At 40.7% G+C, this 27,560-nt stretch overlaps 1 protein-coding gene across 4 annotated transcripts in view; it reads left to right on the top strand.

Moving 5' to 3' along the window:
- smtnb (smoothelin b) overlaps positions 1-27,560 on the top strand; it is a 354,299-nt gene that overhangs the window by 253,594 nt on the left and 73,145 nt on the right. For all 4 annotated transcript variants that reach the window (XM_060843540.1, XM_060843539.1, XM_060843542.1 and 1 more), the window contains 2 exons: positions 23,234-23,404; positions 25,140-25,215. In XM_060843540.1, the coding sequence (XP_060699523.1) occupies positions 23,234-23,404; positions 25,140-25,215 (247 nt within the window). The remainder of the gene's footprint in view (positions 1-23,233; positions 23,405-25,139; positions 25,216-27,560) is intronic.

Here is a 27,560-nt window from a genome sequence, read left to right on the forward strand (position 1 = left end):
CTAGAAATTTCCCATCAGAAGAAAATGATTGGATTTTCCCAATTGCTCTGCTGAGATTAAGAGCTTGTGATTGTGCAAGTGATACTCGGAGCAAAACCAAAGCTGTCTACTTTCTGTTAAAATACATTTTAAGATTTATTTTTATCAAAGAAAATTAGTTTTCATTAAGACCATGAAGTCAGTGGGAGAGCAAACCATTGAGGAAATTATCATTGTGAAATCTTGACCTGGATTTTCCAATGCCCAGTCATTATTTCAGCGTGTTTGGGAGTTGTTCATGGGGATCCTGCACAATCCTCATTTTAACAGACTCTAAAATGTAAAGCTTGAAGACTTGAAGATTCCACTGGGAAATTCTCAAACATTTAGAACCCTCTGAAAATCTCCAATTAAAATGGAGAGTTCTGATGCAATTAAGTAAATAGTTGCCCAGGATCTGTTAGATTATTTAATACATAGCTTAACTCTTGAGTAAGTAGTCATCTGATCTTGTACTTAGCTCATATACCTCCCCTGAACCTCTTGCAACCCCCAGACTGATCTGAGACTCTTTCCTCTGCTGCCGGTCCCAATCTGTTATGGACTAGGCCAGAGCACTCAAAGCATTCTTAAACAAGCAGCCCAGACTATAACTTTGCTATTTATTTTGGTAAGCATACAGTGAACATTACCTGGAGTAAGTTAAATTAGATTCCCTACAGTACAATTAGATTAGATTCCCTACAGTGTGGAAATAGGCCATATGGCCCCAACAAGTCCACACCGACCCTCCAAAGAGTAACTAACCCAGACCCATTTCATTCTGACTAATGCACCTAACATTATGGGCAATTTAACAATGCCAATCCACCTGACCTGCATATCTTTGGACTGTGGGAGGAAACCAGACCAACAGGAGGAAACCCATGCAGACACAGGGAGAATGTGCAAACTCTACACAATCACCCGAGGCGGGAATTGAACCCGGGTCCCTGGTGCTGTGAGGCAGCAGTGCTAATCACTGAGCCACCATGCCGTCCCTAGCTAGGTTGACTATCAGGTTTTAAAACAGACAAAAATTTATTCATGAAATTACTGAATGAAACACAAAGAACAGAATATAAAATACTGTCTCTTATCCCATCCAAACTAGACTTAATTATGCAATTCCGAAAATACACAACAGTCCCAATAAACAAACCCCTTAAACACAGAGTAAAACTGAGACAGAAGCATACAGATCGAAGTTAGGAGGGCAGAAGGAGGGAGCGAAGTTCTCAACTGACTGACCTCAGCAGCCTTTCTACACAAACACACTACTGCTGAACTGAACTAAAAAACAGAATTCAGCTTTCAAGACTGACCACTCCCCTTTCATTGTATAGTTACTTCTAAAACAAAAAAGTTTTAGCCTGAAGACCCATTGTATACATATAAACAAAAAGGCCTCTCAATACCCTCTTCGTCTCTGTATCTCTTCAGCTGATTCGGAGCATGGGCTGTTTTACGACTCTTCTGAAAAAAACCAAGGAGACGGTATCCTTGAGAAGAAGGACCAGCTTTTAGAAAAATGACCAGCTTTGTGACAAATGCAACATCTCTTCCCCATCACCTGACATACTCATTCCCTTCCCCTGTTCTGTACCTGATCTCCCTTACCTCAGTTGTACTCAATCCTTCATTCACCACCATGTTGAGCATTCTCAACCCAAAAATCTTATTCCGTATCAGTGTGCCAGGATACTCCCAGCTATCTGACATCATATTTACTTGATGTTCTGACTTTATCAGCAGCTGTAAATGTGGCTGTCAGGATCTTTACGTTTCAGAATATGGCAGCTGACTGCAGTGAACAGATATGGTTTGTCTTACATGACAGTTATGCACTATGGAAGAGTAATCAGCATGGAAATATGGCTGCATATGCCTGAAGGAGCCCTGATTGGTATGTCCTGTCAGAAATGCAGAACTTCCTTAATTCATAAAAGTAGGAAAGGGTGGCGTACAGCCTGAGATTGCCACTCCTATGAAAATCCAACCCATTATAGACAGTACAGAATATAATCTGATCTGATTTTTGAATGATAGTTTAACTTATAAATATGATTTGGAGAGCCGGTGTTGGACTGGGGTGTACAAAGTTAAAAATCACACAACACCAGGTTATAGTCCAACAGGTTAAATTGGAAGCACACTAGCTTTCGGAGCGACGCTCCTTCACCTGATGACCTGACAATCACCTGATGAAGGAGCGTCGCTCCGAAAGCTAGTGTGCTTCCAATTTAACTTGTTGGACTATAACCTGGTGTTGTGTGATTTTTAACCTATAAATAATTATTATTAAGTTCCTGTGTACCTAAACTTGGAGTACTGCTTTTGCTTTTATTAGTTAAACTTGTATCTTTCTTCTTTGCAAAACAAGTATTTTTCAGGTCAAACATAACTAATCTAGTTTCCTTTTGGAAGACTTAGAACAGCATAATGAAGGCACTTTAGTAAACACTTTATAGACTTGTTAGGTCAATTAATTATTTGTAAATTACATAAATGTATTTTTTCTGACAGTTAAAAATAATCCATTAAATAAACCATTTAAGGCTGAAGTGCTTTGAATCTTCAGAACTTTCTACTTCAGAGTGTAGACATAAGGTGGAGATTAATTTTGGGGGCGAATTAAAATTAGGAAATATGGGATCATGTGGTTAGGTGACTTTGACATCAAAAATCACATGATCTGTTCGAATTGCTTAGCAAGCTCAAAAACCAAATGATTACTCAGAATCCTATTTCTTAGTTTCTTGTTAGACATGATTGAGATACAAGTGGCTTCAACATTTTCTGCATGGAAAAAAGGTTTCTTTTTTTTAAATTAACTAATTTATTAATATAATAAATCAAAATCATATAATGACACATGTCTGTAGCAGGTGGGGCTTTAACTTGGGCATTTTGGCCCAGGCAGAGGACACTACCACTGCACCACAAAATCTTTTGTTTTCTGGATGAATCCGAGCAGAACCAAAGATTAACTATTCAGTGGCCCAAAAATCATATTGAACACAGCTGTCATGTTTCCTGAATTAAACTGCCCTCTGACATTCATTGTGTGAGTCATATTCTGTGAAGAATGTTGATTTTGGTGAGTTAACAACAGATTGTATGGCAGTGGAATAACTTAGGCAAAAGTGAGGACTGCAGATGCTGGAAACCAGAGTTTAGATTAGAATGGTGCTGGAAAAGCAGCAGGTCAGGCAGCATCCAAGGAGCAGGAAAATCGACATTTCGGGCAAAAGCCCTTCATCAGGAATTGAGGCAGGGAGCCTTCAGGGTGGAGAGATAAGTGGAAGGGGGGCTGGGGAGAAGGTGGCAAAGAGTACAATAGGTGAATGGGGGGATGGGGATGGAGGTGATAGGTCAGAGAGCAGGGTGGAGTGGATAGATGGGAAGGTCATGAGGACAGTGCTGAGCTGGAAGGTTGGCGTTGGGGTGAGGTGGGGGAAGAGGAAATGAGGAAACTGGTGAAGTCCACATTGATGCCATGGGGTTGAAGTGTTCCGAGTTGGAGGATAAGGTGTTCTTCCTCCAGGCGTCGGGTGGTGAGGGAGCATCGATGGAGGAAGCCCAGGACCTGCATGTCCTCAATAGAGTGGAACGGGGGAGTTGAAATGTTGGGCCACGGGGTGGTGGGGTTGATTGGTGTGGGTGTCCTGGAGATGTTCCCTAAAGCGCTCTGCGAGGAGGTGTCCAGTTTCCCCAATGTAGAGGAGACCGCATCGGGAGCAATGGATAAATAAATGACATTGGTGGATGTGCAGGTGAAACATTGGTGGATGTGGAAGGCTCCTTTGGGGCCTTGTTTGGAGGTAAAAACAATGACTGCAGATGCTGGAAACCAGATTGTGGATTAGTGGTGCTGGAAGAGCACAGCAGTTCAGGCAGCATACAAAGTGCAGCAAAATCGACGTTTCGGGCAAAAGCCCTTCACCAGGAATAAAGGTCAGGGAGGGGGTGTGGGTGCAGGTTTTGCAATTCCTGCAGTGGCAGGGGAAGGTGCCAGGATGGGAGGGTGGGTTGTTGGGGTAGTCACGGAGGGAACAGTCTTTGAGGAAAGCGGAAAGGGATGGGGAGGGAAATATATCTCTGTGGTTGGGTCCATTTGGAGATTGGGGAAATATCGGCGGATGATGCAGTTTATGCGAAGGTTGGTGGGGTGGAAAGTGAGGACCGGGGGGTTCTGTCCTTGTTATGGTTGGAGGGGTGTGGTCTGAGAGCGGAGGTGCGGGATGTGGATGAGATGCGTTGGAAGGCATCTTCAACCACATGGGAAAGGAAATTGTGGTCTCTAAAGAAGGAGGCCATCTGATGTGTTCTGTGGTAGAACTGGTCCTCCTGGGAGCAGATACGGCAGAAGCGGAGGAATTGAGAATACGGGATGGCATTTTTGCAGGAGGTAGGGTGGGAAGATGTATAATCCAGTTGGCTGTGGGAATTGATGGGTTTGTAAAAACTGTCAGTGCCAAGTCGATGGTCCAGGTGAATTTAAGGTCAGGGTGGAATGTGTTAATAAAGTTGATGAACTGCTCAACTTCCTCACGGGAGCACGAGGTGGTGCCGATGCAGTCATCAATGTAGCAGAGGAAGAGGTGGGGAGTGGTACTGATGTAACTACGGAAGCCGACAAAGAGACAGGCATAGCTAGGGCCCATACAGGTGCCTGTGGCTATCCCTTTGGTCTGGAGGAAGTGGGAGGATTCGAAGGAGAAATTGTTAAGGGTGAGGACCTGTTCAGCCAAACAAATGAGTGTGTCAGTGGAGGGGTACTGTTGGGGACATAGGAAGAGGAAGAAATGGAGGGTTTGGAGGCCCTGTTCATGGCGGATGGAGGTGTAAAGGGATTTGATGTCCATGGTGAAGTTGAGGCATTGGGAATACCTTACAGAAATTCCACAAGTAAAGTTTGGATGAGAGAGATAAAGCTGGTTTCAGCATCTCTAGATTAGGAACAGAAAAATGCCTTGTTCAGGTTCTAACTACTGTAAAGCAAACTCATAGTGGAAAGACATATATGGATGTTAGAACGATTGGGTGGCTTAACTCTAATGGTTTATATTTGAAAGTTGGTGTTTAGTGGTCTCTATTATTTAACATTGTTTGGAGAAGAGTAGTGAAATTTTATTTTGCTGTTTTAAAATGGTGCTGTTCATTTAACTACATTATGTAAACTTTATTTTGGGGTTTTAGCATAAGAATTTACTATTATTGACCTTTTCAAATTTTCCAAAACTTTTTAATGTCCAACATTTAGACAAATTATAGTGAGGCACAAAGATCATAAAATGATCACCCCTGCACATTAACCACAATTGCAGAGTTTGATTTATAAGGAGAAGTTGGATAGGCTGGGACTTTTATTCATGGAATGTGGCTGGTTGATGGGTGACTTTGCAGAGTTTTATAAAATCATGAGAGGCATAGATAGAGTGAATAGCAAAGGGGGAAGGAGATTAAAACTAGAGAGCATATTATTATTGGGAGAGATTTAAAAGGGACCTGAGGGTTTTTTGTTTTTCACACGGAGGGTGGTTCGTAAGTGGAATGAACTGCCAGAAGATGTGGTAAACGGAGGTACATTTACAACAGTTAAAAAACATTTGATCAGGTACATAAGTAGGAAAGGTTTAGAGGGATAGGGGCCAAACACAGGCAAATGGAACTAGTTGTGGTTTGGGAAACTTAGTTGGCATGGACAAGTTGAATCGAAGGGCCTTTCTGAATCAGTATGACTCTGACTCTATCACTGAATATATCACATTTCACCACTTGACTCTCCATCCTTTGAAAAATAGTCTATGATATGACCTTTTATTATAATAAGAATGAGCTCCTGAACCAACAAATGGTTTTGGTTTTCCAAGGCATTTAAATGAAGAGTGCTGTACATTATGTGACAAAGTCAGCTTAGGAAACTGTGAAACTCTTTGCTCCACTTTAAGCAGAAGAAGCCGAGAAAATTCAGACCAGATATTGGAGGAGCATGAATCAGGGGACCATAAATTAATAAATTAACTTTGCAAAAAGCCAATTTTTCTTTGTACATATTTTCTGATCAACTTGATGTTATTACTCATTTCTGGAGCAATGACACTTGAACCCAAGCTTCTGGCACAAATGCAGGGGTACTGTCACTGTGTCACAAAACTCTAAAGTGAGGATGAATGAGAATCGTAGTCAGTAGGATTCAAATTACAGGGAGACCTCAGTGGATTTCAAATCCATCACCTTAACTACTCAAAACTATAAGACCAAATTTTATTGTATATTTGTACATAGATGTGAGCATTGCTGGCTAAGCCATTATTTTATGCTAATACTACAGGCAGTTGACTGATACTTGTTAACTCAAGGAGAGTGATGTTCCGTTCCCAGGGTTATTTATGATGTGAGTAATTCAAGAGGAAATATAGAGTTATAATAAGGACCAGCCTGATAGCAGTGATTTTGAATTTGAATTACAGTGAACTATGATTATATTGATCTGAAAGAACACACTTTTTCCGTAATAAAGCTAGTTCCAAAATAACTTAAGAGTGAAAACATTTGATAATGGAGCAACATTGTTTTTTCATGCTATTATTTGGCTTTCATTAAGAAAGATATAAATTAGGTCACAACAGCTTTGTGGCTGCTAGTACTGTCAAAATTAAACCATTTTGATTCTGATTCATTCTAGTCATTAGTAAAAATTAATTCTAAATAATTTAATTTTATATTTTCAGTTAAAACTTCTGCCTAATTAGAGTCATAGCGATGTACAGCATGGAAACAGACCCTTCGGTTCAACTCATCCATGCTGACCAGATATCCCAACCCAATCTAGTCCCACCTGCCAACAACCGGCCCATATCCCTCCAAACCCTTCTTATTCATATACCCATCCAAATGCCTTTTAAAAGTTGCAATTGTACCAGCCTCCACCACATCCTCTGGTAGCTCATTGCATACCCATACCACCCTCTGAGTGGAGAAGTTGCCCTGTAGGTCTCTTTTACATCTTTCCCCTCCCATCCTAAACCTATGCCCTCTAGTTCTGGAATCCCCAACCCCAGGGAAAAGACTTTGCCTATTTACCCTATCCATGCCCCTCATAATTTTGTAAACCTCTATGAGGTCACTCCTCAGCCTTTGACGGTCCAGGGAAAACAGCCTCAGCCTGTTCAGCCTCTTCCTAAAGCTCAAATCCTCCAACCCTGGCAACATCCTTGTAAATCTTTTCTGAGCCCTTTCAAGTTTCACAACATCTTTCCAATAGGAAGGAGACCAGCACTGCACATAATATTCCAACAGTGGTCGAACCAATGTCTTGTACAGCCGCAACATGACCTCCCAACCCCCGTACTTAATACTCTGACCAATAAAAGAAAGCATACCAAACGCTTTCTTCACTATCTATCTACCTGCAACTCCACTTTAAAGGAACTATGAACCTGCAGACCAAGGTCTCTTTGTTCAGCAACACTCCCTAGGACCTTATCATTAAGTGTATGCATCCTGTTAAGATTTGCTTTCCCAAAATGCAGCACCTCGCATTTATCTGAATTAAACTCCATCTGCCACTTCTCAGCCCATTGGCCCATCTGGTCAAGATCCTGTTGTAATCTAAGGTAACCCTCTTCGCTGTCCACTACACCTCCAATTTTGGTGTCATCTGCAAACTGACTACAAAACAACCCTCCATCACCACCCTTTGTCTTCTACCTTTGAGCCAGTTCTGTATCCAAATGGCTAGTTCTCCCTGTATTCCATGAGATCTAACCTTGCTAATCAGTCTCCCATGGGGAACTTTGTCGAACACCTTACTGAAGTCCATATAGATCACATCTACCACTCTGTACTCATCAATCGTCTTTTTTACTTCCTCAAAAAACTCAATCAAGTTTTTGAGACATGACTTTCCACGCACAAAGCTATGTTGAGTATCCTGAATCAGTCCCTGCCTTTCCAAATAAATGTACGTCCTGTCCTTCAGGATTCCCTCCAACAACTTGCCCACCACTGACGTCAGGCTCACTGGTCTATAGTTTCCTGGCTTGTCCTTACCACCCTTCTTAAACAGTGGCACCAAATTAGCCAATCTCCAGTCCTCCAGCACCTCACCTGTGACTATCGATCATACAAATATCTCAGCAAGAGGCCCGGCAATCACTTCTCTAGCTTCCCACAGAGTTCTCAGGTACACCTGATCAGGTCCTGGGGATATATCCACCTTTACCCATTTCAAGACATCCAGCACTTCCTCCTCTGTAATATGGACATTTTGCAAGATGTCACCATCTATTTCCCTACAGTATAATCTTCCACATCCTTTTCTACAATAAATACTGATGCAAAATATTCATTTAGTATCTCCCCCAATTTCTGCAGCTCCACACAAAGGCTGCCTTGCTGATGTTTGAGGGAATCTATTCTCTCCCTAGTTACCTTCTTGTCCTTATTGTATTTGTAAAAACCCTTTGGATTCTCCTTAATTCTATTTGCCAAAGTTACCTCATGTCCCATTTTTGCCCTCCTGATTTCCCTCTTAAGTATACTCCTACTTCCTTTACACCCTTCTAAGAATTCACTCGATCTATCCTGTCCATACCTGACAAATGCTTCTTTCTTTTTCTTAACCAAACCCTCAATTTCTTTAGTCATCCAGCATTCCCTTTCCTTTTACCCTAACAGGAATATTCTTTCTCTAGTTTCTTGTTATCTCATTTCTGAAGGCTTCCTATTTTCCAGCTGTCCCTTTACTTGCGAACATCTGCCCCCAATCAGCTTTTGAAAGTTCTTGCCTAATACTGTCAAAATTGACATTTCTCCAACTTAGAACTTCAACTTTTAGATCTGGTCTATCTTTTTCCATCATTATTTTAAATCTAATAGAATTATGGTCACTGGCCCCAAAGTGCTCCCCCAATGACACCTCAGTCATCTGCCTTGCTTTATTTCCCAAGAGTAGGTCACGGTTTGCACCTTCTCTCGTAGGTGCATCCACATACTGAATCAGAAAATTATCTTGTACACACTTAACAAATTCCTCTCCATCTAAACCCTTAACCATATGGCAGTCCCAGTCTATGTTGGAAAGTTAAAATCCCCTACCATAACCACCCTATTATTCTCACAGATAGCTGCGATCTCCTTTCAAGTTTGTTTCTCAATTTGCCTCTGACTATTAGGCCGTCTACAATACAATCCCAAAAAGGTGATCATCACTTTCTTATTTCTCAGTTCCACCCAAATAACTTCCCTGAATATATTTCCAGGGATATCCTCCCTCAGCACAGCTGTAATGCTATCCCTTATCAAAAATGCCACCCCCCCCCCCCCCCCCCCCCCCCCCCTCCTCTCTTGCCTCCCTTTCAATCCTTCCTGTAGCATTTGTATCTTGGAACATTAAGCTGCCAGTCCTGCCCATCCCTGAGCCATGTTTCTGTAATTGCTATGATATCCCAGTCCCATCTTCCTAACCATACCCTGAGTTAAGCCCCTTGCATCGAAATAAATGCAGTTTAATTTATTAGTCCTACTTTGTCCCTGCCTGGTCTGACGGTTTGACTTGCTTCTGTTCTCAACTGTACCAGTTTCAGAATGATCTCTTTCCTCACACTCTCTCTGGGTTCCACCCCCCCACCTTACAAGTGTAAATCCTCCCGAGCAGCTCTTGCAAATTTCCCTGCCCGTATATCAGTCCCCTTCCAATTTAGGTGTGATCTGTCCTTCTCGTACAAGTCACTTCTACCCCAAAAGAGGTTCCAATGATCCAAAAATGTGAATCCTTCTCCCATACACCAGCTCCTCAGCCATGCATTCATCTGCTCTATCCTCCTTTTCCTGCCTTCACTAGCTCGTAGCACCGGGAATAATCCAGATATTACTACTCTCGAGGACCTCTTTTTTAAATTTCTGCCTAACTTCCTGTAATCTCCCTTCAGAATCTCAACTTTTTCCCTTCCTATGTCGTTGGTTCGAATGTGTACAATGACTTCTTGCTGACCCCCCTCCCGTGTGTGAACATTCTGCACCCTCTCTGAGACATCCTTGATCCTGGCACCAGAAAGCAACACTCCATTCTGTTTTTTCACTGCTATCCACAAAAATGTTTGTCTATACCTCAGATTAGAGAATCCCCTAACACAATTGATCTCTTGGAAGCCGACATACCCCTCGTTGCATTAGAGCCAGTCTCAATACCAGAAACTTGGCTGTTCATGCTATGTTCCCCTGAGAATCCATCACCCCCTACATTTTCCAAAACAGCATACTTGTTTGAAAGGGGAATAGCCACAGAACACATCAGCACTAGGTGCCTAACTCTCTTACCTTTCCTGGAGTTAACCCATTTATGTGACTGTATCTGAGACTTGCCCCCCCTTCCTATAACTGCCATCCATCACATTCTGTTGCTGTTGCAAATTCCTCATTGCTTCTAACTGTCTCCAACCAATCCATTTGATCTGATAAGATTTGCATCCAACAGCATTCATGGCAGATATAATCCGCAGTAACCCTTAAACTCTCTTTAAACTCCCACATTGACAAGTACATATCACTCTATTAAAGGCCATTTTTGCTCCTTCCAAATCTACAGACCCAGAAAATAACACTGTCTTATTCCTCTACAAACATTGCCCCAGGTTAAATTAATAGTTATGGCTCATATTTTAAGTTGAATCAAGAGACATATCTCCAAAAGCATATAATCAAGAAATAACCCACTCTACTCACTACTGCAGATTCTCTGTAGGGCACACTTAAAACAACGATTAACTTATCTGATTCTGTCCTGTGAACTTCGCCCAACAGTTCCTCTAAGATCAGTTGTGAATTTCACTGTTAATTTTCCCAGATGCACTCCGATGTCCAGCGATACATGAATTCAAACAACAAAGGCAGTAACTGTGCAGATTCTCTCTCTCTCTCTCTCCTGCAGTGACCTCACCATGTGCTTCCTTTGTCTGTTCTTCTCCCTTTTAAAACTGCTGTTGTTTTGACTGTTTTTTTTCCCCAAAGTTCCAAAACAAGGCAACAGCATATGAAACAGTAATTGCTGCTCCTGGACTTCGAGGAAATTCCTCGAAGTACCTCCAGCACCTAGAATACCTCAAAAAAGAAGCAGCTGTTACAGCCAGAAATGTTTCCCGTCCTCCATTTTGGATTACCCAGAACCCTTCCTTATAAAGCATGTTTTTAACATGCAATATTTCATAACTGTAACTGTCTGTTTGTGCAATATAAATCAACGTGGAAACAAAAATTTGCAGAAAACTTTGCTTTCCCTCTCGTCAGAAACCATGTCTCATGAGAAGAACAATTCTACCACTAATAGGGCTCCCATACCTCATAAAAGCTAGATGTCTTCATAAGTATCCCTATAAAATTAAGAGTAATTTTTGCTGAGTATTTTTCAAAAAAGTCATTGACACTGTAGTGATAGGAATGAGGGCCAGATGGATCTCATTGAGTATGATATCTCTGATTGGGGTGTTACCTGGCCCAATCAGTGGGCCCTGGCTGACAGATATAAACAGGGGTCTCACACACCATGGGTGCTGGGGATAAAAATAATAAGCACTACCGCAGTTAGGTGGTAGTGTGGGGGTTTGGAAAAAAAAATAAACAGGGGGGTTGTGAGGGGCACTAGAAAAAAGAACCAAAAAGAAAAAAAAAGAAAAAAAAGGAAAAAAAAGAAGAAAAAAAATAAACAGGGGTCTAAGGACACTGCTTGTCATTGGCCACTCGGGTGTTTCCTTTCTTCCTGGTGGTGGAAATTAAATAAAGATTTGTGCACTTGTGGGAAAAAAATAAACAGGAGTGTCGCAGCATCACCCTTTGATGTGAAGGGCACTGCTTGTCACTGGACCACTTGAGTGTTTTCCCTGACTTGAGCTGGATCAGTGCGAGTGTGTCCACGTGTGAAAGGACTCTCCTCCTTGAAGGTGTCAGAGGGGAAGGGGACTGTCCCTGAACTAGCTGGCCCACATTGAGAGAGAGGAAGGAAAGAAGGAAGGAGAAGATGAAAGAAGGAAGAAGAAGAAGAAGGTAGAAGGAGGTGAGAGCTTTGAGTCCTGGGCATACTTAAAAAAAAATAAACAGGAATGTCAGGGGTTCTGGGAACTGGCTCTGAGCTAGCTTAAAGACTCACACATCTATACTTCATTACAAGAGATAGTTGACCCATGGAAATGAGTTAGTGTATTCAGATCTGATTGGTTACTGCTAGAATAAGGCAACCAAGTGTTGACTTCATTGACTATGAGCTCTGAGGGGAGATCCCATTTGCTCCGGAAGTAGATAATGATGTCTCTAAACAGGTTGATTAGAAAATGTGTAAAATATCTGATGTAATGATTCTATCGAGGTCAGCCAGCTGCACTTTATAGAATATGTGTCCCCTGCTTGCGACTGTTAATCTAGTCCAGTCAGGAAGCTCTGGCTGACATAAAAAGGGTGAGTGTCAGAGATACTGACACTCTGGTGCCTGAATGAGGAAGTACTAAATTCAAGGAAAAAAAGGAATAAACAGGGGTCTAAGGACACTGCTTGTCACTGGCCACTTCAGTGTTTTTTTTCTTTCTGATGGTGGAAACTAAATAAAGATTTGTACACTTGGTGTCTTTCACTGTGTCTCACACCTGCACACACACAAAATGGGTGCGGAGGAAAAATAAGCACTACCGCAGTTAGGCAGTAGTGTGGAGGTAATGAAAAAAGAAATAAATAGACAAAAAAAAATAAACAGGAGCGTCAGGGGTTTTGTTCACTCTGAGAGCTGGCTCTTGAGGGAGCTGGACCAGTGTGGAGTGAAGGGAAGGACTCTGCTCTTTCAAGAGGAGAAGAAGAGACTGATTTTAAAAAAAAACAGGGGTCTAAGGGCATTGTTTGTCACTGGCCACTAGTGCCGGAAAATAAATAAAGAAAAAAATATATAAACAGGAGTCTCAGAGAGTCTCCTCATTCTAGGGACTGGCACTAAGCAAGCTAGTCAGAGTCCATGTACTGTGCACATGGAAATAAAAAGTGACTTGATGATGGGATACCTGCCTTCTTGGAGTTATTACATTGGCGAAGAGAGTGGGACAGTAGTGAGCCAATACTTTAGCTGCTTTTCCACTTCCCTAAAGGCTACTTCTTGGCTATGTGGCCATTTCCAATTTTTCCAATAGCAAGTGTAATGGTGCCAGGATGGAGGCCCGGTTATGTATTAATTTCTGTTATAATTCACCAGCCCAAGGAAAGACATAAGGTCTGGCACAGACATGGGAGCCAGGGCACCTTTGATCATCCTCACTTTGTCTTCCAATGGTGTAACCTGGTCCTTTGACTCTGTAGCCCAAGGAGGTCACTTCCTTCCTTCTAATTCCAGCTCAGCACCATCCTCGTGACCTGTCCTACCTGCCAATCTCCCTTCCCACCTATCTGCTCCACCCTCCTCTCTGACCTATCATCTTCATGCCCACCTCCATCCATCTATTATACTCTTGGCTACCTTCTCCCCAGCTCCACCCCACTCCCATTTATCTCTCCACCCCAGAGTCTCCCTGCCTTCATTCCTGATGAAGGGTTTTTGCTTGAAACGTCGATTTTCCTGCTCCTCAAATGCTGCCTAACCTGCTGTGCTTTCCCAGCACCACTCTAATCTCGACTCTGATCTCCAACATCTGTTGTCCTCACATTTGGCCACTTTCTTCGAAGGCGTACGCCCGTCTGGGAGAAATGTTTAAACACTATATCCAAGTTCTCCAAGTGCTCTTTATTGGTCTTCCTGGTTATTAGTTCATCATCCAGATAAATAGTAACCTGGTGTAGACCTTGTAAAATGCTCTCCATCATATGCTGAAAAAGGGTGCAGGCTGATGATACCCGAAATGGCAGTCGTGTGTATTGGTACAATGCCTTATAAGTGTTAATTGTGGTATACTTCTGGAACATTTTTTCGTATCAGGTCCAGTTCCTCCAACTCTAACTTGGATACAGGCGCTATATAATTGATCATGGCCCATCTCTTACACCCAAAGCATCTTAGAATAAATCCCCCCTTTTCTTTGGGTGGTAACAGTATCGAGGCTGCAATATCAGCTGCATCCATCTCGGATTCTGAGGTTTTTTTCAATGCTAGACAGAGGGAGAGAACCCATGGTTTCTGACAGCGTTTCTGGCTGTTCTAAGGGTTGGGGTATGTTCCACACCTGGCTTGTTTTCAAGGTAGCAACTTTCATGTGATCCACATGTTTGTTCAGGACTACCTCACCTACCCAATCTTTATATGTCATATGGCCTCACCTCATGTCGACCTCACCAGGTTGAGTTTGCGCTCGGTCTCTCTGATGCAAAGGAGACCACATCAAGAGAAACAGAAATAGTAAATAAGGTTTAAGGATATCCTCGATGTCGTCTCCTCTGCATTGGAGAGACCAATGCAAACTTGCAGAACGGTTCAGGGAATATCTCTGGTCCGTACACACCAACCAACCTCACCTTCCTATAGCCATCCATTTTGAATCCCCCTCCTAGTCCCTGCATGGCATGTCCATTCTTGGCCTCCTCCACTGCTTAACGAAGGCCACTCATGAACTGGAGGAAGAACACCTCATCTTCCCCCTCAGGAGCCTACAACCACACAGCCTTAACATTGAATTCACCAGTTTCCAAATTTCCCTCCCCTCAACCCATTCCAGATCCAATTCTCCAACTTGAATCCGCCCTTTTGACCTGACCTACCTGTCCACCTTCTTTCCCACCTATACACTCCACACTTCCCATTGACCTATCACCATCACCTCCTACCTTGGCCCAGCTATTGCCATCCCAACTTCCTTTCCCCCAGCCTGACCCTACTATTTATTTCTCAGCCCCCTTCCTCCTCCTCAATGCTGATGAAAGGTTAAGCATGAAATATCAACTCTCTTGCTCCTCAGATGCTGCCTGACCTGCCGTGCTTTTTTCTATGCTGCACTTTATTGACTTTGACTTCTCCAGCATCTGCAGTCCTCACTATCTGTTCATGGCTAGCAATGGGTTATGTATAATAACAGACTATGTGATAACAAGGCCTGAAGTGTGGTGGGTAAGAACATAGGTGAGCTCAAGCCCTTAAGTTATTGAACACAATGCTGAATCCAGAAGGTAGCAGGCTCCCCCCAAGCATAAAATGAAATGTTGTTCTTCCAGCTTGTGCTGAACTTCACTGGACCACTGCAGCAAGCCTGAGACAGAGATGTTGGCTGGGAATGGGGTGGAGTGTTAAAGTGGCAGGCAACTCGAAGATCAAGGTCTTTTTTGCAGACAAAACATAGATGTTCCACAAAGCAGTCACCCAGTCTACACTTTGTTTCCCCAGTTGTAGAGGAGACCACATTGTGAACAGCAAATTCAGTAGACTAGATTGTGTCAAGTGCAGGTAACGCCCTGCTTCACCTGGAAGGTGAATTTGGGCCTTTGGATACCGAGGAGGGAGAAAGTAAACATACAGGTGTTACACCTTTTGTGGTTGCAGGAGAAAGTGTTGTGGGAGGGTGTGGGGGTGAAGGAACAGTGTCCCAGAGAGAATGGTCCCTGTGGAAGGCTGACTAGGAAGGGGAGGGTAATATGTATCTGGTGGTGGCATCTCACCGGCGATGGCAGAAGTAGCGGCTAATGATCCTTGTATCCATGGTGCCTGAGTTTAAGGGGCATATACTGACCCAACTAAAAGGGATTGATACTGACACCCTGCAGCCCTCCATTTGTTTCATTTTATTCTGAGTTTGAGGGTACATTTAGAACAGGCAGTTAAAAAGAAAAATACACACCTTTTTTAATTAAATGGAAACACCTAGATAAAGTTCTTCTGTTTTGCAATGTGTTCCAGTTATATTTAAATAAAATTTGAATTAACTAATACTGTGGGGGTGAAAATCAACTCTCTTGGGACATAAAATGAGCATTAACAGATTTTGGTCAACTTGTAAGATTTGCTAAGAAGGGGAACGGAATAAGAAATATTATTTCCTAACATGTTCTTTTGTTTGGAGAACATGGTCATCATTAATGAGGCCAGCATGTATTTCTGATCCCTAACTGTCCTTTAATTGAGCACTTTGCTAGGTCATTTCAGAGGACAGATAAGACTAAATCACATTTGTGTGGGTCTGGAGTTACATATAATTCAGATTGGGTAAGAATGACAAATTTTCTTCCCAAAGGACATTAGTGAACCAAATGGATTTTTATAACAATTGACAGTGGCTACATAGTCATCATCTGGCTAGTTTTTAATTCCATATTTTTATTTTAACTGAATTTAAATTTTAACCATCTTCCGTAGTAGGATTCAAACCCATATCCCCAGGACATTAACCTACAGTTCTGATTGTCAATCCAATGATATTACCATTTTGTTGCCACTGCCTCCATTGCTATCTGCATAGGAAACAAGGTTAACATTCAATAAAATAGAATATTAAATATCCGTGGAGCTTTTTGAATTAAGTAGTGACTGAGATGCATAAGAATTTATGTTCTGGCAATTTGCAGCTATCATGAAAACAAGAAGTAGGAGCAGAAGTAGACCATTTGACCCCTCAAGCTTGCCAATCACTCAACGAAATCAAGGCTGATCTGCCCCAGATATGAACTCCTCTTTCATGCAAGCTTAGTATAGCTGTTAACTCCCTGTTTTTCAAAACTCCATCTGTCTTCTGTTTAAAGACTTTGGTTGATCTATCCTCCATAATACTCTGGGTAGGCAATTCCAGACACTCACTACTCTCTGGAAGAAGAAATTCCTTTGCTTCTCAGTTTTAAATCAGTATCTCCTTATTTAGTAACTGTGTTCTCTAATTTAAGATTCACCCATAGGTGGAAACATCTTCTCAACAAATATCCAGTCAGCCCCCTCAGAATCTCATACTTTCAATAACAATAATGCCCCGCATTCTTCTAAACTCTAATGAAAAAGGCCTAACCTATTGAAGTGTTCTTGATAAGTCAACCCCTTCACCCCAAGAATTAGCCTAGTGAATCTCTTTTAAACAGTCTCCAATACCAGTGTATTATTTTTTACATTCAGGGTCCAAAACTGCATACAGTACTCCAAATGCAGCCTCACCAATGCCATGTACAATTGTAACAAAACTTCCCTGTTTTTAAAGTCCATACCTAACAATTCTGGAATATTAACTCAAGGTTTTTATTCAGAACATAGAACATTCTTATCAGCCCTCAATGTTGCGCCGATCTGTGTAATGTAGGGTAGTATTTACACAGTTAGCAGGACATGAATGTCTCGAGATCCCCACAGGAGTGAACCTAGTCTTCTAATGTGAAGGCAAGAATTCACTTCTCTTGTGGAGTGAAGAACCTGATGTCCAGAATCCTCCACTGTACTGGTTTAGTTCCCTGTTATGGACTCATTCATCTGTAATGAGAGAAAGGGCAGGATTGAGTTAGATGTCCTCTACTAATTGACCTTTCTATCCTGGGAAAAAGATTCCAATTATTCATTCTATCCATGTCTGTCATAACTTTATAAACTTCTATCAGGTTGCCTCCCATCCTTCGATGTTCAAATGAAAACAAACCAAGTTTAACCAGTCTTTTCTCATAATTAATACCATACAAATCAGGTAACATCCTGCTAAACTCTTTCTACGCCCTCTCCAAAGCGTCCAGATTGGTGATATGCCATGAGACGTTTTAGAGGTGGCACAAATTTGGTAGAATATGGGATTAAAAACTAGCTAACTCTCACAGTGAGAATGTTTGCTAGACCTTGCAGCAAAAAAATCATCCAAAAACTTTGATGCAAAAAAATCCATTTCAACCCTTTGGGTTTTTATTTAGTGAAAGAAGCAAGAGTTCATAAAAAAAATAGTTAGAGTAATATCAGTGTGACAAATGTTTTTAGGACTGTTTCAAAATGTAAACACAAGAAAAATTGCGAATGTTGGAAATCTGAGATAAAAACAAAATATGTTGGAAATGTTCAAATGTGTATGGGGGTGTTTGTGTGTTGTATTGCTTAAACATATGACCCATCCGGAGTGTACTGATTGAATATTAAATCAAGAACTAAAGGGATCAGAAAAATGGAGTAGAATCTGTTTTGAAGGACAAAATATGCTCACCTGTTTGTAGAATTAGATATCTAAAATGGAATGTCATCATGGAATTCAGGGCGGCACGGTGGCACAGTGGTTAGCACTGCTGCCTCACAGCGCCAGAGACCTGGGTTCAATTCCCACCTCAGGCGACTGACTGTGTGGAGTTTGCACATTCTCCCCGTGTCTGCGTGGGTTTCCTCCGGGTGCTCCGGTTTCCTCCCACAGTCCAAAGATGTGCGAGTCAGGTGAATTGGCCATGCTAAATTGCCCGTAGTATGGGTGGGTTGCGCTTCGGCGGGTCGGTGTGGACTTGTTGGGCCGAAGGGCCTGTTTCCACACTGTAAGTAATCTAATCTGGGAAAAGAGAACCAGTTGTCTCTAGAATTCAGGCTATATCTGGATTTGGTTGATGGATGAGTTTTGTTGAAGTTTAGAATGCAGTAGAGTATAGGATTTACAGTTCAAGTAAGCAGTCATCTCAAGTTAACTTTGATTCAGAGACCAATTGAAAACTTCAAAACCAAAGAAGGTGTTGTATTCTTTTCCACTTCAATTTGGCACCTGACATGAAAACGAGTGTATATTTAGACGGATTGGGATCATGAGTCTGACTGGTTTTCCTGTAGCTGAATTTGAATGAATGTATTTGATGAAGGGATAATTTCATGAATATGGGGAAAACAAGCCAATAAAGGACTAAGTCATTATCAATTATTGAGATACATTCTGTTGTTTCTTATATGTTCAGTTATGAGAGATTTGCCTTTAGATTTTCCCTGTAAATTGGTAGTAATTTTGTTTTAGGAAAAGCATTATGAAATTCTATTTGGCAATTAAATTTGGATAATACTTTTTATTCAGCATTTAAATGTCTCACAATTCTAATTGAGGTAATAAACAATATTGAATAATGGATAACTTGTATGAATTAGCAGTGTTTGAGGTTCCTATATACCGTAATGATGAGGGAACCTATATGCATCTCCTACTTGCTAAATGTATACAATTTATCCACCTGACATATGCATGTGAAATATATCTGATATGTCCTGGCCAGATCAGGGTGATGTCAGTCGTGATCAACTGTGTATGAGAGCAAAAGGTGATGCGATAGTGAAAGCAAACAAATCGCTTTCTCTTATAAAGTCAAACGCATTAAAGGATTGTTTTCTGTTGTTTCTCTCATGAGCTTTCTTCAACCTGCTGCCTATTTTGAATTTAGTAACATCTTTTTCTAGTACAGTTCCATTGGTATCAAATGCTTCTAGATGTACTGCAGAAGATTTTCTCCACATATGCACCTAATCAGTGAAAATCAACAGTTTTTTTTTCACATGGCTTCAGTTTTCAACTTAATTTTCTCATCTGAGGTCTTCACACTCAACTGTTTCCAACAGAGGTTCTTACAAAGCAGTGTTGAGTAGATTCTGACCTTTTCTAATCTAGGGACACAGAAATCATACATGGTGTCTCTATCATAGTTTGCACAGTGATCAACTATTTCACCAAAGGTATTTTTGCACATTTTAGTAAATGTAGCACACAGTTTTAAAGAGAAAATAATGGGAGATTTTTTAAAAACCTTGTATGTAAAGAATAGTTCCTTTGAATTAAATATCTAATTGACTGTTTCAAATGTTATCATAAGCTGCAATAAACATTCATAACCTCAACTGTAATATTATCATAGGGTCAAATTAAAGTGGGTTATTATACGTAGTTGTGATCTTTGAGTCTCATTGAGGGATAGTCCTGGTAGATGTTGTCAGCCAGTGCAGTGCTTGAAGTTGATATATGATAATTACACTGAAGGATAGAGTTAAAAATCACACAACATCAGGTTATGGTCCAATAGGTTTATTTGGAAGCACTAACTTTTGGAACGCTGCCTGATGAAAGCTAATGTTTCCAAATAAACCTGTTGAACTACAACCTGGTGATGTGGGATTTTTAACTTTGTCCACCCCAGTTCAACACCTGCTCCTCCATACCATGACTGAAGGATAGGCAATTGTAATGAGACTGCTACAAGTGTATCTAGTGTATTACTGGGAAACGATACGGATGGTATGAATTAGACTGTTTTTAGTGCCAGTGTTGACACAGGTATGATATAGAGGAAAGCAGCTGCCAGCATTGATGTAGTGAACATAAGACAAAAAAAGTTCCAGTTTAATAATTAAGTGCTCTTTGTTTTTTTTTGTATCTACTTTAATGCTTGCATTCATGCTAACAAATATTGTTGAAAGGTCATGCTGATATTTAAGTTTTTGGATGGGGTCATACCCAATAGAAAGGCAAAATGCATTTTGCAGTACCGCTACAGTAAATTGTTTACTATTACAAAAAGGGCTCTTCTAAAGTATAAAGAATGATAGTCAGTTGGTGAAATGATAAAAAATAAAAGTAAAATATTCCGTGACCACATGGATATACTTTAAATGTGCTTTTTCTAATTCTGTTTGGTGGGCACACTTGACATAAGCTTAGAAACAATGGGCAGATTTTCAGCTGGCCAAATAGTTGTTATACCAGCAAAGGTGGGAATTATGCATGGGAGTCCTGTGGAATCACCATTTTAGCATCTCTGAAGGAATTGCCTCGGAACTTGAAAATTTGTCTTGATAATTCCTCTATGCCTAGGACCCACAGAAAGTCTCCATAAACTTTTTCTCCGTAAGAGTTAAGATCATTTTGATGAAATTAAAGAAAATACCTTATTCAAGAAATTATAGACTATTTAATATATATTCTAAGTCCTGAGTAACGATTAAACTGATCCTATACTTAGCTCACACACCCCCACCTACACCACCCCCAGATCCCTTACAGTGCCCAAACCATGACCTGACACCTATGGGGACATAATAAACCCCCCCAACACCTTCCATCAGAACTGCTGCTGACACTGAGCTCAATTTCCCTCCCCCAGATCCCCCTTCCTCTCTTGCATCCTGACATCCACTGAGCAGAGCCAATCCCTAAATCACCACATCACCACCAACACTGGAACCAACACCCACATCCCCTCGACAGTGGGACCTGATCTGACCAGACACCTCTACCATGGCACCCAATCACCAAATCCCCTTCTCCTGCCATATAAGACTCGATCTGACCCCAATGCTGCCTGACTCAAACCCTGTAGATCTAACACTCAACCTCCCCAGTTCCACCAGACATAATTTCTCCAGCCCACCCTGATCTACCGTAAACACCCTTGCCACCTTGCCATTTTGCACCTTGGCACCCAGCTGACATCTTACCCATACCTCAGCAGGCACCTTCCCAGCTTCCACCACACCCTGTCCTCTGGTTAACATCACTCCAGATGGCTTCCCTGACACCCTACTTACCTGGCAATTTACCCATTGCCATCTGGCATCCAAAAACCTAGAACACTACACACTTCCCAGCTGGTGCCCTGCTATTCTACCCACCTGGCAACCCACTAACCTGGCACCCTACCCATCTCTACCCTCCCAGGACCCTAATTTACTCATGTAGCTCATGTTTAAGCCTTGACAGCAGCTGCCAACGTGACTGTTAGGACCTTTAAAATTGAAATTACAGCACCTGATTTGTAAAAAGAGGGCATGATTTTCCTTGCTCTGGTAGTTCCCTGCTATGAAAGACTTGGTTGTGAAAATTGAAAGGGTTCAGAAAAGATTTACAAGGATCTTGCCAGGGTTGGAGGATTTGAGCTGCAGAGGGAAGCTGTATAGGCTGGGGCTGTTTTCCCTGGAACGTCAGGGGCTGAGGGGTAACTTTATAAAGGTTTATAAAATCATGAGGGGCAGGAATAGGATAAATAAGCAAAGTCTTTTCCCTGGCATGGAGGAGTCTAGAACTAGAGGACATTGGTTCAGGGTGAGAGGGGAAAGACATAAAAGGGACCTAAGGGATGGTGGTACATGTATGGAGTGAGCTACCAGAGGAAGTGGTGGAGGCTAGTACATTTGCAGCATTTAAAAAACATCTGGATGGGTATATAAATAGGAAGGTTTTAGAGGGATATGGCCAAGTGCTGGCAAATGGGATTAGATTAGTGTAGGATATCTGGTCGGCATGGACGGGTTGGACTGAAGGGTCCGTTTCTGTGCTATACATTTCTATGACTCTATGACTGTAAGTACAGCTGCACATTTCTGAGGGAGGCCTGAGCGGAATCTGCTTTCAGAAATATTGAGCTTCTGTGTAAGATTGCTACACCCTGGAAAATCTGGCCTAAAATTTTGTGTTTTTGCTGAGATCAATAACTTTATATTTGCTGTTGTTTTGGCTGAGCATCGCTGCCATGTCATTGTACAATGATTATTGTGCTATTGAAAATAGTGTTTTGTGTTGTGTTGATTATAGAATTTGAGAGAGAATTAATATTTTAATTTGCTCCTGAAGTTTTCATAATCTATGGCAGTTTCATGCAGCCCTTATTTTTGATTAAAATATAATTCATTCCATTAACCTAAGTTAACTTTGGAGAATGTGATGAAATTTAAACTGGAAAGTTTTATAAGCAATAATATTCAAGCCAGTTTGTATCTAATTCATTTGTCTACTATCTTAATTGAAGTATTACTCATTTAAATTAAAATAACTAAAGTCTTTGTTCACATAATTGTGAAGATTTGGTGCAGATGCATTAAGCATTGATGTAACATCACTGATGGTACAATGATTTCCAGGCTTTAGAGTTAAATTTAGTAATTTTGCCTTGATTTTTGTTTGATTAGACAAGAAATATATTAATTTGCTTCATATTCATCTTACCAACCAACCCTTTACAACCACTTGCAAAAAGTTCCTTTAAAACTAGATGTAAGTAAGAGCATAATATTTGTCTTCAATGTGAAAAAACTGATTAGTTTAGAAGTTGAACAATACTGTTGGTAATTGGTTGGAAATTTACAAAATATTTAAATGCAGTCAACAGAAATAAATAATGAAAAAGAAACAGTGTAATGATTACTACAATTTCTTATCACAACTTGGTTTACTGAGGAAATTCTGATCATGGAGTTCAATAGTGAAGGTCATTTTCTCTTCATCGTGTTAAATTTGAAATGCATTAACACTGAGACCAGGCAGATACAACAAATTGATTCTGTTTAATTTATCTGTCTTTGCAGATGGATACTGAACAAGTAATGACCGAAGCTGCCCAATCACGACAACATATTGAGGCTATTTTACCTAATGGTACAGAGAAGGAAAAGGAGAATAATACAAAAGAAAACAAAATCAAACCCGGTTTGGAGGACTTAAGCACTATTGAAGATGAAGAAGTCCTGGATAAAATGGTATGTGTTAATTGTGCAAACTTGTGGTCAAAAGTTTGTCTGCAAGTGGGGAGTGGCCTATAAAATTACCCAGTTTGCCTTCCTGCTGCCCTCCTGCCCATCCCAGATCCATTTGCAATCGTACAGTGGTCTAAATAGCCTGCCAACCCTCATCCCAGTTGAAGCCCTTTAGTGCTCATTGACTAGTTGCTTAAGAACTGGTTGCAATACTGAGCCTAGTGGAGGGGTTCGGAGACAAGGGTGACCCGACAAGTTACTCTGCTCAATCCAGGGATGGTGAGGGAGGACTTCCTTAAGAGCCTCATTTGCGCAGTACATATCACCACTATACCCACCATCTCCTCTCCACTAAGAAAAACTTTGTCATAGACGACAGGACTTAAAGTCAGATTAGCTGTTACTTCCCTGCGGTGGAACGTCTACATGAGCAAGGGATGGAAGCTCTGTCCTCAGCTAATTAATGCATGTTGAAGTATTAAGTGGTTATGGGGATATGTTCCCCACTGCTCTTCAAATGGCAGGGCAAGAAACCCCACCATCCACAATCCTGATGTATTAAGTGTAGCACCAAATAGCAAAGAATACTTAAATTGAGGTATTTGTGAGTGATCTGTTTATAAATTATTTCAAATACTCTAAATAGGAGCAAACAGTTGGAGATGCATCTCTGTCACTCAGAATAAAATCCTAATGTAAATGTTTGTAAGAGAAGCAACTACTGAGTAGAAATACTGATATCCCAAAATATTCAAATGTCTTGTCAATACCTACCTTTTGAAAAATTCTACTATACACTTAAATGGTTGAGTGATCATTTTAGGTTTAAAAAATTGCTGTAGGATTGTATGGTTTACATAATTGATCAGATATCGTGGCTGCCTTAGTTTTTACTGGAATATTACACTCCATTATGAAAATATTAATGTTTGTTTGATCAATCGATTTTTTTTCATTCAGATATGAAAAATTTGCATATTTAGCTACATTAGTCTGAATATTCTTTGGTTCTAAAAATTTTTTGTGCTCAGCATAGAAAATTTTTACCAGCATGTAGAACTTTGCATATATGTCACTTACAGTAAGAGTAGAAGGAAAGGAAAATTCTAAAGTAGTTGGAGTTTTATCGACTGAGTAACCTAATCTCAATCTTCAATAACTATGAAAGAACTGACTCCAGAATAAATGGTGAACAAAAGGAGTCTCTAGCCAAAGTTCCTATGTATGAGTTTCCATTAACCCAGGAAGTGTCAGTCACCATCTTTTATACTTTTCCAGTCTTTTATTTCTCTTATTTCTCCCAAATTTACATACTTTTATAAATTATGAAGTTGCTGATTTCTTGCTAGAAAATAGTTCCATGGACTTCTTCTGTGTTTGCTTATTTGGTGAGCAAAGCTGCCAAGATCTTTTACACAAATACCCTGCATCCATTTTCACAACTTTCCATGGGCTTTGCTGGCAAAGGTTGTAACCTTGACTAATTTTTACTAGCTCTTTTTCACCAAAGTCAATTATAGAACCTATATTGAACCCTAATTGAAATCAATTAACAGCACAGGTTGAAACTCAAATCTGGGATTTTCCTTGTCATTGTAGCACATTGACTCGCTGCTCAAACCAGGTGAGGCACCATAAAAGTTCAAGTCTTGTAGTGTTAGCATTAGAGAAGCTAAAAGATCTGTATCCTTTGAAGTATTGCAATATTATGATATTGTTTTTCTTATATTTTCTGAAGCTTGATGCCACAACAGATTATGAGGAAAGGAAGATAATTCGAGCTGCAATGAGGGAGCTCCGGAAAAAGAAAAGAGGTAGGTGGCTTAAACAAGAAACAAGATAGCACTGTAAAAATAATTTGGGATTATTCCTGTGACTTTGAAAAATAGGAAATCTTGAACCTGCACTGTGGGAGATCCTGAGCAGACGCCAGACATTACAAATTGAAGGATAGTGGTAGGCTGTGTTGAGATCTAAAATTTTACTTATCCCTAATGGACAGGCAAAAGTTTCATTTGGGCATAATTAGAATCCTAATTAGAGTCAGCCTGGGTAATCTGAATTAATGTCTCAATGGACAATGTTCCCTTTTGGTGACCCATTCTTCCACGTGGGATTCTAACACTTCTTTTTGTACATATGTGCATAAGAATTCTAGAAAAAGAATTGTACAGTGTTTTTCAGGCTGTTCAATAGTCATATACACATTTATCTTAGTGAGAACATTGGATATTAATCCACAGTGCATATTAATTAATGCAATTGAGGACTATTTTGTGGTGGTGGCATTCCTTCATACAAAGGATTGCAATCTTGTCTTAAAACGTATTAAGTCTGTTTTTGACTATTTAGGCCAATATGACAGAGATGTAACTTCCTGCTTTTTTTATTATTTTAAACACCAGCCTATGTTCAATAGCTTGCAGTGTATATATTTACAGGCTTACTGTTTCTTTTCTAGCAGATCTACATTCTGATGATTCCAGAAGTTATTGTAACTGCAGTAAACATCACAAGTTTGCTTATTTAGCTCACCATTATATATCTTGCTCATTCTCGAGTCGGTTCCGTTGCTCATCTTGCATCTCGCAGAACTGCACAATTGATTGCCTGCTTACTCTGCCTGCCTTGTTCCAGCTAACAGTGAAGAACTTCTTGAGTAATCTAAGATCCTCCATGTAGCCAACAGATGCTGAGTCAGCAAAGCTGTGGTCTTATCAATATGTCTTTAATACTTATGGTCTTTAGTGTGATCAAATATCATGCTGTTGTAACTTTGTCTTGCTACATGATGTACATGACGGAACTCAAGCTGTGCTAGCTCTTGTCAAGCTTCCAAACATGATAAGGTAATAACCTGCAATAATACAGTGCCTTTCATGCCCTCAGGACCTTTATAGCCACACAATGTTCCAAATGTTCAACAATGTAAATTAATTACTTTTTCCTACTGCTATTAAAAGTGTCAAAAAATTATTTATGCTGCCCAGAAAAGTAGAAAATGACTATACTTCATATTTTGTCTGACGTACTATATGTCTTTACAATAGCAATGAGCAAGGATAGATATCTACCGCAGGGAAAGAGGTATAACTGGGGGAAAGGCAATTATGACGTGATTAGGCAAGGTTTGCGGGGATAGACACAATTGAAATGTGGAACTTATTCAAGGAACAGCTACTGCAGGTCCTTGATAAGTATATACCTATCAAGCAGGGAGGTAGTTGTCGAGAGAGTTTACTAAAGAGAGTTGAAGCTCTTGTCAAGAGAAAGAAGGCAGCTTACATGAGGATGAGGTGTGAAGGCTCAGTTGGGGGCTTAAGAGTTATAAGTCAGCCAGAAAAGATCTAAAGAAAGGGCTAAGAAGAGCCAGGAGGGGTCATGAGAATTATTGGCAGATAGGATCAAGAAAATACCTAAGGTTTTCTAGAGGTATATCAGGAATAAAAGAATAGAGTAAGATTAGGGCCAATCAAAGACAGTTATGGGAAGTTATGTGTGGAATCTGAAGACATAGGAAAAGTGCTTAATGAATACTTTTTGTCAGTATTCACATTGGAAGAGGGCAATGTTAGTGAGAATATGGAGATACAGGCTACTAGATTAGATGAGATTACGGTTGACAAAGAGGATGTTTAGTCATTTTGAAAGATCTGAAAATAAATAAGACCCCTGAGCGGATGAAATTTATCCTTGGATTCTCTGGGAAGCCAGGGAGGAGATTGCAGAGCCTTTGGCTTTGATCTTTGTATCATCATTGTCCAGAGTAGTGCCAGAAGACTGAAGGATAGCAAATGTTGTTCCTTTGTTTAAGAAGGGGCGTCAGGACAACCCTGGTAGTTATAGGACAGTGAGCCTTACGTCACTTGTGTGTAAGGTGTTGGAAAAGGTTATTAGCGTAAGGATATATAATCATCTGGAAAGGAATAATTTGATCAGGCGTGGTCAACACGGTTTTGTGAAGGTTAGGTCGTGCCTAAACAACCTTATTGAGTTCTTTGAGAAGATGACAAAATGGGTGGATGAAGGTAAAGCGGTTGATGTGGTATATATGGACTTCAGTAAGGCAGTTGATAAGGTTCCATATGGTAGGCTATTACACAAAATACAGAGTTTCGGGATTGAGGGTGATTTAGCTGTTTGGATCAGAAATTGACTA

The sequence above is a fragment of the Hemiscyllium ocellatum genome, chromosome 24 (genome assembly GCF_020745735.1).
Source record: "Hemiscyllium ocellatum isolate sHemOce1 chromosome 24, sHemOce1.pat.X.cur, whole genome shotgun sequence".
In the NCBI taxonomy this organism is placed as follows: Eukaryota; Metazoa; Chordata; class Chondrichthyes; order Orectolobiformes; family Hemiscylliidae; genus Hemiscyllium; species Hemiscyllium ocellatum.